The sequence below is a fragment of the Apus apus genome, chromosome 19 (assembly GCF_020740795.1).
Source record: "Apus apus isolate bApuApu2 chromosome 19, bApuApu2.pri.cur, whole genome shotgun sequence".
In the NCBI taxonomy this organism is placed as follows: domain Eukaryota; kingdom Metazoa; phylum Chordata; class Aves; order Apodiformes; family Apodidae; genus Apus; species Apus apus.
Genome location: NC_067300.1, coordinates 2,184,916 through 2,200,162, shown reverse-complemented (window position 1 = coordinate 2,200,162; position 15,247 = coordinate 2,184,916). Strand labels below are relative to the sequence as shown.

Here is a 15,247-nt window from a genome sequence, read left to right as displayed (position 1 = left end):
TGTCTAAACCATCATGGGCAGGCAGGAGGACACAGATCCATTTACAGACCAAGCTCACAGCATTTTTGATGCAACTGAACTGTACAGAGAAATAATAATAAAAAACAACACACTCTTGTTCCAAAGAAATTCCTAAGGCAAGACTTCCATTGTGTGAAATCCCAGTTGAAAACCCTTCAGTAACACCCCTTGGGGTCTCCAGGAAGACAAAGGTGACGATTGCAGCTACCCTCACACACATGCCTGTTCAAAACACCTCCTGACATGCTGTGGAACGAGGTGGAGCTGATGCCAGGAAGTCAATAAACCCTTTTAGGTACCACCTCTACCTTCAGCTCTTCCAGCTACTGCGACAGGCACCCCCTTCCCTAGATTTGAGAGCACGGACTTACTGCAGTGCAAAAGTATCCACAGCCAGGGCAACACTGGTGTTTCACCATCCTCCCTCTATGGTCCTCACACAGCACCAAAAGCTGGACTTTGTTAGACGGGCGCATCAGTTCATACTTAACCACATTGTTTGTGCATCGGCCCAGCTGGAACAGGAGAAATTAAAGGAAATGAAATTACTGGAGACCAAAAAAAAAAAACACCCTCTGTGCTTGTGCGGAGGAAGAGTTTTGGTTTTTGCACGCTGCCTTGATGAGCCCTGGCTTTTTCACAGTGATTCAGATGCGTGCCAGACAGCATTAGCAGTGCAGCAGGAAGCTGTGGAAGCTGCTCTCACAGGAAGAAATGCATCATTTACTAACTAACATGCATGTGGACCCTAAGTCGCTTGTTCCTTGCAGGAAAAAAAACAACAACAACAACAAAAATCATCACTGGAAATAGGCACCAGCCAAGCAGCAGCAGAAGGGGCAGTCCCAGGGGCCTGACTCACACAGCACACACTCTCCTTTGGCCAGGCAGAGCGGGTGTCGGTGACCAAGAGCCCCAGACCATACACACTAAATCTTGTTACTGTTCAAAAGTGTAAGTCACAGGAAGATAAAGGGAAAAATAATTGCTCCTCGTTGCCAGAGAAGTTATCGTCTGTACTGGATCCAGCACTGGCCCCTGCCCAGACCACAGGGATGAACAGCCAGGCTTTCACGAGAGCTCAACTGAAGTCACATTTGGAGCATGTTTTCTGAAGGATTTCACCTCTGGGCTTAAAAAGCTGCCTCCTCGTGCATGTCCTTGTCCTGTCAATGCCAGCAGGCTCCCTACGTGGGGCTCCGTTTCCCAAGCTTGTGACTCACTCTGCTGTGTCAGGACGACCAGGGCTTCCTTGGGCTGCCCCCTCACACAGCTACCACATGTTCACATCCCAGTTGCCACCTGCTAGCATGACAAGTCCCTGTTTGGCTTCTGTAAGTTCCTCTTCATAATGATCTGGCTTTCCCCAGGTGCTTGGCAAAGGACACTTCATAAACTAGAAACATAAATGTGAAAGGCTGTCCCAAGGAAACCCCTCTACCAAAATCACCCTGAGGAGTCAGCCAGGCACACACTGCCTGCTCATCACCAACACTGTCCCTCTGATCTGCTGAGGTCCGACTTGCTGCTTTTTCTCAGTAAAACTAGACTCACTCTCTAACATTTTTTTTAAACTCCACTTCTTGTGCAGAATCAACAGCCCTACAGAAAAAGAGACTGGATTTTAACCTAGGCTCAGCATTCACCCCTAGCATCTCTGCTCCAACTTTCCCAAATTCAAGCTGCAAACTCTACCTGTGGCTGTGGCACCTTGGCTAAACTGATCACCACTAACACACAGACCCCAGGGGCTGCAGGGGGGTAGGAGAGGACCATTGCAGTGATTTTTACTTATGAGCTGAGGAAATCTGATGAACACATGAAAAGCTGCACTGTCCCTGTGAGGAAGTCCCTGCATTATGATGTCACATTATTTGTTAGAAACTCTAAAAAAAATACAAAGTGACTAATTGCTATTTTCCAACCATTAGAGAGTGCAGCAGGGTGCTCATAACTCTATATAATGTTCTCCAAGGACATGACAGTCTGGAGAACCCACTATTCACATGTAGAATATTCTTACAACATCTGAGAGTCACTTATCCCATTACGAAAAAGAATCTTCCATAAAGCATGGCTTTTGCTGCTCCTCTCTCTGATTTATCCAGGGACACACCTGTCAAGCCACCATCTACACAAGAAGGAATCTCTGATATGCCTTTTGTTTATTTAGGAACCCTGGGGTCCCCCTCTCTCCTGCCAAACTCCAAGGCATTCTCTCTCCAACAAATCACTTTTGCCACGTTTTGGACATTTTCTATAGGTACCAGCACATACTGACAGAAGTAAAGCTGAGCTGCAAACCTGATCATTCTTTTCTCCCTCCATCCACCCTTCTCCTGGGATCCTGCAGGAGAACCAGGGATGTTCTCACTCCTTGTCCTACTACCAGCAAGTGTCAGAGTGCTACAATGTGCCTGTGGATCAGCTGAAGCTCAAAAGAAACCCAAGTGCCTCCCTGTAAAAGGATCTACTGAGTGTGTTCCTGTCCTGCAGGCTCACTTCCAGACTCTGGGAGGGAGTCACTTCTGCCACTTAGTCCCACACTCCTGGATCCAGTCAAGCCCAATTGGCCCGGCTGTTATCGACTGCACTGAGTCCTCTCGTGTTCCCTCAGCCAGACTTGGAGGCTGTGCAGGGCTGCCAGGACATGGGAAGCTTTGTAACAGAAGCCTCTTGGGAGGGGAGGAGGAGAGAGGAAGGCTGGGGCAGGCTGAGCAGGCGCAGGACATGCCAAGTTCCCAGAACCCAAGAGCTGGCTGTGGAGAGGTTTGCATCTGCTCCTTCGTAGTCAAGGGAAACCAGCTCCAAGCTTCCTCTGATTGGATCTCCTCACTTTGATGCATGCTGATGTATTTTAGCCCACTTGGCCTGAAGTGTGTTTGTTACATCAGATGGAGCCACACAGGCCAGGACAAGCAGGAGAGATCCACCCAGCAGCTCTGGAGGAGCAGCCCACACCAGCTCCCTTCCCAGTGCCTCCAACCCCGCAGCAGGTGCGGAGCGCGGCTGCTCTCGGCTTGGGGAACCAGGTGCTTGTCCTGCCATTCCCACAGGATTCCCAGGCTGCAGAGCCCCTGCGTGACCTGACACGTGTTCCCAGCACAGCTTTTTACTCTTTATGTCTTGGTCCTCAGTAAAAAAAGCCTGTGAGATGCTGAAGGACAGGCTCCTACCTCGTTATCCACACTCTCCGTGGCCATGCACTGGTTGTTGGCTAGTGTGGTGATCTCTCTGCTCTTGGGGGTTTCCATTCGACAGCTACAGAGGGGGACTTCCTGAAGACCATCTACTTCCATTGCTTCAGGGCCATTGGAAAGACCTGGAATACAGAAGACCAGTACATCAATTCTGAATTCTTTTCCAGGAGCAAGGATTAGTCTATCAACACCACCCATGTCCTCTGGCATCTTCCCATTTTGAACTGCTTTCAAGGCAATATTCAAACCCCATAAAAAAAGACCCCTTTTTCACACCAGCTGGAGTTTGCAAAAGCATCCTGTACTTTTCCAAGTTCAGCCACACTCTTGATGACTGTGCTGAAATTGAGAATAATAAGTTAAGAACAGCTTACTCTGAGAAAACCTCAACAAGCAAAAGCACCAATGAGGTACAGATTTTTATCAGCTTGTCTCCCCTCCCCACCTGCCTGAAAACACTCTGCTCTGGCATCAGAAAATTTGTAGGAAACCACCCATAGTTGGAAATTTGAATAATTAGTGGAGTGATAAATTGAGAAGATCAGGAAAGCACAAACTTCTATTTGCAGAGGCTTATTACACAGATGGGAAAACAAAATTCCTGGGACTATTTGGTCTCAGCCAACCAAGAATTATTTATTTTGGAAAGAGAACAAACCAGGGCAAAGAAAGCAGCAAGATGCTCAGATGTTATTTTGCCTTCTCCTCATCTCTTTCAGATTTTGAACATTTTCAGACCTATTTAAAGGTGGGTAATGGCTTCTGAGGGGGCTCATTGCCAGGTATGGGGGCACAGTGGGAATGTTCTTGTGACTCCATCAGACTCAACTCAATCACTAGGTTACCCATGAGTGCAAAACACTGGCCTAGCAGCAAAGAGGTTACTTTTAGTCCCACACTCCTAATCCTCCAAAGTTGCAGCACCTCTTTGCAACCTTTTCATTACAGAAGCAAACCCTCAAACATTTTTCTTTAGATTGGTTCACCTCCCAAGCTTTCCCTACCCAAGCCTGCTATGAGATTGAGTCCCAATCAGAAGGAAGCTCCCTGATCCTTTTTAAGCTTTTGAGTTATTTTGCTGCAGAGTTTCAAAGATCATCTTCATTCCTGAGGGAGATTCCTCTTCACTCTCTCCCACAGCATCCTGCCCATGGCTACAACCCTATCAGCCAAGCACAAGCCCCTTTCAGATGGTAAAGAGTTTCCTTCAGCCAACAAGTTGCAAGACCAAGCCTGGAGAAAGGACAGGATATTTCAAGACACACAAGCAGAGGGAAAGTCCTTGCAGTTTCTCTGTAAAACCCTGTCAAGATCTTAATGGTTTAAGAGCTTTTTCTTGGATGACATATCACAAAGCTCATTCCTTGCCTTCCAGGCTGTCACTTTCTTAAACTTTTTGACATCCAGACCCTGTGGAAAGCATCCCTCACCCATCCTGACCCTTCCTCAGTGGCAAACACTTCCACCTGCTCTTTGATGTGCCTCTACCACCAGAGCCAGACAACCTCTGAAAGCGAGAGTGATGGGGGGACAGATGGACAGACACTGGATCTGAAGCAAGTTCAGCAATAGGAACAGTACCTGGGGGTGAGCACACAGGAACCAACGCTAGTCCCTTGTCTCCCCAGGGCTGAACAAGAGGATCCCTACAGAGATCTAAAATCCTAATCAGTTTTCTCCAAGGAGCTGCTGGGTGGGATGGAAAGAAGCTAAATCAGGATCCTTCAGGGAAGACAGGGGAGCTAATGAGTGGGAGAGACAGGCTGGGCCAGCACCTTGGATCCTGTGCTGGGCGCCTTCCCAAGCCAGTGAACTCCAGCAAAGCCAGGCTCCATCACCACCCCTATCCCATCACAGAATCACAGGATGACTTGGGTTGGAAGGAACCTTAAAGATCATCCAGTCCCAGCCCCTGCACGGGCAGAGACACTTCCCACCAGCCCAGGCTGCTCCAAGCCCCATCCAACCTGCCCTTCAACACTGCCAGGGATGGGGCAGCCACAGCTTCCCTGGGCAACCTGGGCCAGGGTCTCACCGCCCTCACAGGGAAGAGTTTCTTCCGAATTGCCAATCTAAACCTCCTCTCTTCCAGCCCCTACCACTCCATGCCCTTCTCAGAAGCCCCTCTCCAGCTGAGCCCCACCTAAACCTCCCACCCCACCCCATCCCCACCCCATCCCGGGCGCTCCGCAGCCGCTCCCCCCGCGGCCACCAGGGGGCAGCAGCCGGGCCGGCCCCGCCCCGGACCGGGGGTTCTGGGGGGTCCTGGGGGTCCCGGTTCGACCCCCACCCACTCACCTCCCGCCGGCGAGGAGAGGATGCCCTTCACCCGGAGGTCCAGGGAATCCAGGGACACCTCCATGTACTCCATGCTGTTCTCCTGGCCGGGGCCCTCTCTGCCTGCCAAAGATGATTTATAGGCTTCAGCACCTGGGGGGGGGAACACGAGCAGATTTCCAGAGTGAAAAAAAAAAAACCACCACAAAACAACACCAATCCTAAACATTAATACAATAAATAAGTGGTGGGCAAGCAGGTGCAGGTGCAAGGGCCATATTGAAGCGAGCAGGCTGGTGTGCAGGCTCCTCAGAGAGGCCCCAGAGAGAACAGATGCAGAGAGAATTATGAAAATGCAACATCTGGGCACACGCAGCACGACCGAGCCCTGCCCCATCAGACAGACCTTCCTCTTGGTGAGGGGGCAACGAGAAAAGAAAAGAATAAATGAGACAAGTTCTGCCTCTGAAAGGCACATCTGCCTGCTGCCATCCTGCCCTGGCAGCAAGCTCAAATGGCATGAGGAAGGGCTGGAGCCAGGGCTCTGCACATCCCTGTCTCCAACCTGCTGCCAAGGGCTCCAGCCTGGCCAGGGAGAGCAAACCAGCTGGTCATGGATGGTGGGAAGAGGACAGGAGAGGTGACATCCCACTTCAAGGGAGGGGAAAACATGCAAGCCAAGATCTGGCTCTAAGTGAAGAAAGCTACTGCTGGGAAAAGACTGTGTGGGGGTCCCTGGATGGAAGAGATTGCATGGGGATCCCTGGCTGGGAGGAAAGAGACTGTATGGGGATCCCTGGCTGGGAAGAGATTGCATAGGGATCCCCAACTGGGAAGAGATTCCATGGGGATCCCCAACTGGGAGGAGACTCCATGAGGATCTCCAACTCAGACCCCTTGGAGCCTTTGTGGGAGTTGTCAATCTCTTCACACTTTCTTGGCTTCGCTTTCTCTCCTGGTTTGCTTTTCCCACTCTGGCTTGCCCAAGAGAATTCCATTAGCCTGGAAAACTGGCCACCACCTTTACTGAAAGGGCAGAAAACCAGTCTGCTGCTGCAATGAAGAATTAGCAAGTTGCTCTGAAGGGGACTGATGGTCCCTACTTCATCTTGAGAAAGGGGGTGCCTTGGGAGGAAGAGAAGCAACCCAGATGTCTGACAAACCCTGGACACAGACCAGAGGCTGAAACATGGACATCTAGCTCAGAAGTAGCCACAAACCTGCTGATAGAAAAATGGTCTGTTTGCAACAAATTAGCAAGCACAGAGGAAGAGACCTTTTGGTGGCAACAAGTATTGTGGAAGCTTAATAACCCAGCTGAAGGCACAGCTTCACTTCAGAGACTTTTCACTTTTTTCTACTGATGTTATTACCTTTCCTGAAGAAGTTTCACATCCAGCCTGCACTGCTGGCTCTCCCCACCCCCTAGCTTTCAGAAGGTCACTGAAACCTTCTTTTGAGCACTGGGTAACTTAGGTCAAACAAGAGTGACCATCTGAACAACATCTACATCATGAGATGGGCCAGAGGTAGCTCACTACAGACATCATGGTGCTTTCAGAATAAGCAAAGCAAGCTGCACCTCCCATTCAGCTGGACAAGGAGCCACACAAAAGCAACTCAGCATCACCTCTGAGGTGGCTCTTCCTTTCCTTTCTGCATCTACCCACACCCCCCCAATCTGATACAATGAGGTCTTTCTCTGGATACTCTAAAATCAAAAGAGTTCATCACAAACAAAGACACCCCTCCAGCATGGCATGGATAAAGCCAGCTCACAGGAACTGTGCTGTCAGTGTGCAGAGCAGCAGCTGTTGCCAGTGAGGTGCCAGTTCACACCCTGCTCTACCACACAGCCCATTCTTCTAAGGGAACAGTGAGCTCTGCAGACAGCCACTCCCTTACGGGCCTCAGGTCCTCACCCTTCCACCTGGAAGGCTCATTTCTGTGCAGTTAAGGAACAAAACACAATTAGTTACCTAGCACACCAGCTTGTTTCTTTTTATTCCTCCGTCTCCTCTTGCGGGTGGGTTTCAGCCATGGACTGTCCATCTTGCCTTTCCTCTTCAGCAGCTTCTTCTTGATGCTGGACTCTGAGCTCTGAAGAACCAGAGAGGCCACGTGCATGTAAGGCATGTTGGCACCAGCATCCCAGCAGCCCTCTGCCCCCATGTGAAAGAGCCTCCTCACAGCTTGAGCTGTGTGAAAAGGCCTGCAGGACTGGGGGGGTTGGCAACCAAGTGGTGCTAAGATGTAAAGGAAACCCAGGCCCACGTGTGGGTGTATTTCCTGTCATTTCAGTAGTGCATGCTTCACTTTCTCTTCCACAAAGACACCTCTGCACAGCAAATATTCAGACACACACACACACACACTTTTTAGCTTCTCCCCAGAAAAAATGTGGGGTTTTGTTGTGTTTTTTTTTTCCAAACTACACATTCACACTCCTCCAAATTCATGCTAGAAAATGCCAACAAAAACCCACCTTGCACCTGAAGAGCCACCTTACAGCATTGGGATGGACCTGTGAGAATTGAACTCTACAGCAGCAGACCAGCCCCTTCCCTGAGCAAGGTACAGGGGGGAACAGACCAACCAAGCAGGAAATATTCAGACATATGTATGAACCTAAAAAGGGCTTGGGGTTTGGTTTAAAAAAAACACCCGTTGTCTGGGGAGGCTTTTCAAAGCCAACATCAGAACAGGGAATCAGGCACCCCAACCCTGTAAGGCAGCCTTCAAGGGGTCAGCCATCAGAGCCACATTCCAACTGAAACTGTCAGCTCCTGATGCTTATCCACCTCCCACCAAAGCCTATGGAAAACCTCCCAATACCATTAACAGCAGCTGGCTCAGGCCCTACCTTCCTGGGAAGCCGATGGTGCACCATGCCCAGTTCTGCCAGGGAGGGAAGCCAGGCACAGGTGGTGCTGAGCCAAGTCCCCAGCGTAGGCTTCTTGTGCCCCACCACGTGGCTTCCACCAATTGCACCAGACTGCTCGTGGGGGAGAGGTTTTGCATTTTAGCCAGTCCCTGTCTGGGGAACCGACTGACTCACCAGCTACGAGCAGAGTAAAAACCACCATCTAGGATGTGAAGTTATGACTTGGGAGTTTGCATTTGACTGCACATTCAACCCTTGGTTTGAGCTAATGCTACAGCCTGGCCTCAGCCACCCAAAGAAAGGGGCAAGGCTACACAGCCCTGCTGCTTGGTCCTCTCTGGCTCCTGGAGTGTCAAGAGCACATGGAACAAGACCCTAAGGAGCTTCAGCGATTTATTTGGTACAGTCATTTCTACCTTCAGCTCAAAACATCAAGAAAATGAAGCCAAGAATTTTCTCAAGGTGACTGAAGAGTTGGGGTGCCTTAAATGCTGGCTCCTCAACTTGAGATGCTGTGGAAAGGGAGCAAAATTTTTAAGTGAAGGGGAGCACGGGGGACAGAGACAATCAATGAAGAGCAATTTAATTATTTTTTTTTTAAATCAGGTTCTCTTCACCAGCCATCTAAAAACAAAACCAGCTGGTGAAAGTCTTGCCCTAGCACTACACAGACAACCTCCTAGGGAGTGTCTGCCTGTCTTTGTGTTGTGTGTATGTGTCCTTGGGAGGGGCTGCTCATCTGGTACCATGAGGTGGCATCTCAGATCAAGGTGAGTTTAGGCTGTGGTCTGGGCCCATGAAATTGTGAACAACACCTGAGCTCCAAAAAGCCCTGCAGAGCTTCAGGTGGTGACAAAAACACTGCTGGCTCCTACCACTTGCCAACTCTGCATCTGAAGAATTTCAGCATCCTGAAATACTTTGACTAACATTCAAATTATTAAAAGCAGTCAACATTTTTCTTGAACACAACAAATTGAGGCCTACTAATTAGCATCAGAAAGCAATTAATTGTATCACAGATCAGGGTTAAGCACCTTGTGGAAAACAATACTCTGTGTGTGGGTGGTTCAGAGAGAGAGTTTTGTCAAAGAGACCTGAAACTACCCAGCTTGCTGCCTCACTCCCTCTCTTTTTGGCAGCAGTGCAAAGGGGAAATCATCATCAACAGAACAAAGGCTGAACAACATATTTAGGAGTCAGATTTACCAAGTCAGACTCATCCCCATCTTCCTCATCCTCCATGGACTCTCCAGACTCTTGTTCCTCCTCAGACTCGCCATCATCAATCTGCAGCCACCATTTGCCCAAGAACAGAAAGAGTCGGTCAGGTCAGGTCTCTCCCAGCAGGGCATCCCCCCATCATCCTGCTCTGCCCTCACAGAGCAAAACATCCCCCCAGGGCATCCCCCCATCATCCTGCTCTGCCCCCACAGAGCAAAACGTCCCCCCAGGGCATCCCCCCATCATCCTGCTGTGCCCCCACAGAGCAAAACATCCCTCCAGGGCATTCCCCCCATCATCCTGCTGTGCCCACCACCCAGCCCCAGCCTGCACACACATGAACAGCATTTCTTTCCTCTCCAGGACACAAACTCCAAGGCTGTTAATGCACATCATGGTACACCCACGGGAACGGAACAGGGAAAAAAACACTGGACCCTAAAAGGAAGTTTTCCAACCAAGTCTACACTTCCTTGATTATCTAAAACCAGCCTCATACCTACACCATCATGATTTTGGAAAAAATGAACTAAGCCAATTTTAGTGCTTTACCAGCCATCACAGGCAGATCTCTCACTGGTTCAGTGAAGCTCCCACTGAAGGTGCTGGGGGTTCTGCAGGGATCATGCAGCACAGACTTACCTAGCAAGGCTGAAACTGGGGGGCAAGTGGGGAGACCCTGATGGGTGCAGTGGGGAACAAGGAATCAAAAAGCCCCACTAGCACTGCTGGGTTTTCTGCCATCTTGCAGGCTAAGAAAAACTAGAAATTGCCTCAACTGGTGCCACTCCCACCCCATGTGGACCAGCAGTGTCCCAGCCCAGCCCTGCCAGTCCTGCCCAGGGCATGTGAATACCTTTCTGGCGTTGTCTGCATCAGATGCACTGTCTTTAGAGGTCCTGTTATCATCTGCAGGAAACACAGCTGCCTGCTCTGCTCCGTGGTCATCCTCCTCTTCCAACTCATCAGAGTCTTCCTCTTCAGAGTCTACATCCATGCTCTCCCCATTCACGTGAGGGCTGGCATCACCCAGGTCCTTGTCACTCTGAAAGTTGTCCAAGCACAAGAGCCACGGAGAAAACATTAGTTCCTAGGACAGAGCAGCTGAATCCATCCCAGACCACCTCTGTGCTTGGAGCCTCAAAGCTGCCAGAGGAAAGCTGGCTCTGTGTCCCTCCAGAGCTCTTCAGTGCTGCCAGCAAAGCCAGCCTGGGAGCCTGCCATGTGTCACCTAACCCTGTTGATCTGGGAACCAAGGAAGCACGAGGAGTCATTCCAGACTCACGTGGTTGTACAAGGTGTTAAGGGGAGGAGGGCTACTGGGCAGGAGCCTCAGCCAGACCCCTGCAGCCTAATTCAAACATGGAAGGGCAGCTTCACCAAGGGTGCAAGGAGGTTTCTAGGGAATGGAAAGGGAAGTTAAATCTCAGAGGGATTTCTTACTCCATTCCATGAAAGCCTAGCACTGTTCTCCTTCAATTCAAACACCAAAGCTTCAGAGTATGGGTTGCAGCACAAGCAGAATTTGATCAGGAGTCTCTGTCTAAACCTTTTCAAGTCACCAGTTGTTTTGCCATTCAGCCTCAAGCAGCAGCAACAGGGAGTTACCTTGAGGACACCGAAACAAAAAGGTTACCACATGGGGTATGCTTGAAACCCCTCCAGTTCCACAGGACAGAGGGGAACATTCCCTGGAAAACCTTTGTTTAAGAGCTGGTATCTGAACAGCCACCCTCAAAAAAGCCATTTTCAAAGCAGCAAGGCTGCTATGGGTGGGGTGCTGCTGCCAGAGAGAAAATATAGGCTCAGAACAGAAGATGCTGACTGCACCAACCCAGCATGTTCCTGCACCTGTACAGGGCTTGGTGTGCCAGGACCAGGGACGTGTACTCTGACAACAAACATGTCCAGTGGGCTCAGTGCTCCCCTCACCTTGGCACCTGCAGAGGAATGAGTTATGCTCTTAAACATCTCAATCATTGTTCTCTGTTTTAACACTTTGGTCTTTTTCTTGGGAACCAGGCTATAGGTTCCCATTCTCCGTTTTTTCTTCCGAGATACTGCAGCAGCTGGAAAAGAGAAGCAAAAGAAACCCAAGGTTTGCTCTGGCATGAAGAGAAGGAGGGATAGAGAGTTGAGACTATACTGGGGGAAATCAAAGAATGTTAGGGGCTGGAGGGGACCTCTGGAGAACAACTAGTCCAACATCCAAATCACATTTGAGGGTAGGATCAGGCTTCTCACTCCAGCTGATTTGTTTAGAAGTCAACCAACAGATGACACATACACACGTGCAAACACACAAAGCACCTTCTGCCAGGGTTGCAAACCCACCCAAATGGTGAGCACCCTCTCTGCACTCCTCTGGCTCCAAATCTCCATAATCCTTAAATCAGCCTGTATTTGGCAGCACTGCTGATGCCATAGGAGGCTGAATAGAATCCAGCTTGCTCAGACAGACTCTGCAAGGGTAATGATACCAACCGGCAACGAAAGTGGTCATACACTAACTTAGGAACACACAGGGAAAAGGTACCTTAGATAAAGAGCCATTTGCCATTTAACCTCATTTCACACCTACTATGGAAACTTGTTTGATTCCTTTCACTACTTTGATGGGGTCTTTATTTGTTAGGTCTTCCTCCTGGCCTTCTAATCAAGTCAGTCACCACACCTCACTGCCTGAGGCTGTCTCTGGTGAGCACACTTCAGGAGGATGCTCAGTGTAGGCTCTTGTAAGAGCAGTGGACAGCAGAGAACAGCCAGCCTCAGCACCAGCATTCCTGTTTGCTCCTGTACAGCATTTCTTCATCTCCCACTACAATAAAACGTCACCAAAAATCTACAAAGAGGCTTCTCCAAAAATCTGTTAACCCAATTAAATTGATTTACAAGGATGTAACTTATGGTCACCAGTTGTTGTGGTGATACACAAAGTCCCTCAGAATTGACAGAAACATCTTCAGAATATCACACAGGAAGATGGGATGGAAGTGTTCCCTCTAAGAACAAGTTTCAGCAGAAGATCCGTGGTGTGGTGGTGCCTGATGGAGACACCTCCTGGGAGGGGCCTCCACCCTGTGAAACAAGGCAGCACAGGAAGGACAACACGGCAGGTGCTCCCCGTGGAGCAGAAAGTTGGTGGACTTCACTTGAGAGGTTATTCTAACATGGGACTGCAAGGGTGTACCCTGTACAGCACCTAGAGGTGACCAGAAGGGAGTCCAGAGGACACATGCCTCACCCCTGCAGTGCAACGGTCACTTGTGGAGAAGCAGGTCAATGAAATGGCATCATCAAACAAGGCCCAGGGCAGCAGCCTGGCTGGTGCCAGCGAGAAAGGGAACCCCAGAGGAGATTCAGTGGGAAAAAGGTACTGGCAGAGCTTTCAGTCCTTGTTAACCTGCCTCTCTGCAACTACCTGAGAGGAGGTTATGGTTGGTGGATTTAGGTTATGGTTGGACTTGATAATCTTCAAGGTCTTTTCCAACCAGGATGATTCCGTGATTTTGTGAGGTTGGAGCAAGGGGAGGGGGGGGTCGGTCTCTTCTCCCTAGTAACAAGCAACAGAACAAGGGGAAATGGCCTCAAGTTGTGCCAGGGGAGGTTTAGGTTGGGTGTTATAAGAAACTTCTTCACAGAAAGGGTCATCAAACACTGGCACAGGCAGCCCAGGGAGGTGGTTGAATCAGCATCCCTGGAGGTGCTTAAAAGGCATTAGATGTGGTGCTGAGGAACAGAGTCTAACACAGTAGAGTTGGGTTAACGGTTGGACTTGATGATCTTAAAGGTCTTTTCCAACCAGAACAATTCTGGGATTCTGTGATCACCCACTCAGCCACACACACACATCTGGGAGGTGGGTGCTGCTGGGGTTTGATCTGCCCTTCTTACCTGTCTGCGACTTTGTGGTGGCCACATAGCTCTGGTTCTGAGGTAGTGACTGGTGAAGGCCCGGGAGAGCGGGCAACGGCAACGGCTTCCCAAACTCCAAGATGTTTTTGTTGCCTTCCTCCTTGGATTCTTTTTGATCTCTGCTGTCTCTCCCATCTTTGGGGTCTTTGCTTGCATGCTGGAACACAAAATGCAGTTAAATTGAGCCCCTGCATTAAAAAAAAACAACACAAATACAAACAGAAAACAAACAAAAAACCCAACAACCACGAAAAAATAACAACAGCAAAAAAACCTCCAAGAAAATAAATTTAATTCATTTCTCTCAAACATAATCACATTCATTTGAAGACAGAACCACACATTCAAAGCAAAAGCACACAGCACGTAATAGATGATCATTAAGATCACTTCCAACCCAAACCATTCCAAAATTCTATGATCGTGTAACTAGCTAGAGACTGCACAACACTCCCAGCCTGCTGCTGCTCCACTGTTGAAGGCTGCAGCCTCAGAAGGTGACAGGCCACCTGGCAGAGTGGCAGATCCAAAGCCACTGCAGACAACAGAAAGGATCAGACACATTTACACAGGCATTTGGTTGGCTCTGGAGAAGATGAACACACACAATAACTACCCCTGTTCCCTGACCCACACCCTGAGCACAGCTGTCATGTCAAGCAGGCATGAGAACAGAGTCCTGCAGAGACTGGAAGAGCTGGCAGCAATGGGAAGGGATCCTTCCCTTTGGGTGGCATTTGGCACCCAAACCAGTCCTAGCAAAGGCTCCCTCCTCTGGCCCGGCACACACCAAAACAGGCTTTAACTTGACACTGCAGGTCCATGGGCAGCAAAGACCTGGGCACTGTCATGGAAAAGACCTGTCCCAGCTGACTGTAACCCAGCTAGCACAGGTCCTCCCCTCCAGCTGAGACTGGGCAGGGACACAGGCTCCTGCTGAAAACCACCAGAATTGTGCAGTTGCTCCTGCCCTCCCTGCAGCTGCAGCCAGGCTCCCAGGCAGCTTCCAGCCCCTCTTTTAGGACAAGAGGGAACGGCCTCAAGTTGTGCCAGGGAAGGTTTAGATTGGATGTTAGGAAGAATTTCTTCCCTGAAAGGGTTGTCAGGCCCTGGCACAGGCTGCCCAGGGCAGGGGTGGAGTCACAATTCCTGGAGGGATTTAAGAGTCATATAGATGTGGAATTAGGGATAGGGTTTAGTTAAGGACTTGTCAGTGTCAAGTTAACGGTTGGACTTGGTGATCTTGAAGGTCTTTTCCAACCAAGGTGATTCTGTGATTCAAGCCTGGACTCACTGCAAAGGCTCATCCAGCACCTTTGGTCATGAAAGCCAGGTTCCTACAGCCCCACATCTGAGGCTGCTGCACCTCCCACAGCAGCTGCTGTGTTACCAGAGTGGGGTAAGCGCTGCCACTTTGACTCAAGATTTCACACTGCTGTTGCCCTCTTATTTACCAGATGACCTAGCTGCATCCACCTCTCCATCCAGTCAGCAGATCACAAGCTCTGCCCTAATGTTTTAGTGCTGCTCCACTCGCAGCAAAACCCTTCTTCCAGGACTTCTGAAGCAACAGCTGAAACACCAAACCAGAGAGAGGAATCCAAGCAAAAAGGAAGGAAGGAATAAAAAGCAGCAAGCAATAAAAACACTCTTTAAAGCCCAGGTTCAGACAGGCACTCTTAGACACAGCTTTCAAGTAACGAGACCTTGTGAACAAACGGGGAAG

General features: G+C 49.7%; 1 protein-coding gene across 13 annotated transcripts in view; it reads right to left on the bottom strand.

The window, feature by feature from the left end:
- The window catches only part of EHMT1 (euchromatic histone lysine methyltransferase 1), a 122,927-nt gene that overhangs the window by 28,558 nt on the left and 79,122 nt on the right, over positions 1–15,247 (bottom strand). For 9 of the 13 annotated variants that reach the window (XM_051636444.1, XM_051636448.1, XM_051636447.1 and 6 more), the window contains 9 exons: positions 13,501–13,678; positions 11,539–11,675; positions 11,050–11,214; positions 10,463–10,651; positions 9,592–9,672; positions 7,478–7,598; positions 5,520–5,651; positions 3,198–3,343; positions 393–536 (listed from right to left, as the gene is read on the bottom strand). In XM_051636444.1, coding sequence (XP_051492404.1) covers positions 393–536; positions 3,198–3,343; positions 5,520–5,651; positions 7,478–7,598; positions 9,592–9,672; positions 10,463–10,651; positions 11,050–11,214; positions 11,539–11,675; positions 13,501–13,678 — 1,293 coding nt within the window. The remainder of the gene's footprint in view (positions 1–392; positions 537–3,197; positions 3,344–5,519; positions 5,652–7,477; positions 7,599–9,591; positions 9,673–10,462; positions 10,652–11,049; positions 11,215–11,538; positions 11,676–13,500; positions 13,679–15,247) is intronic. The other 4 variants (XM_051636451.1, XM_051636454.1, XM_051636450.1 and 1 more) reach the window with 3 other exon arrangements.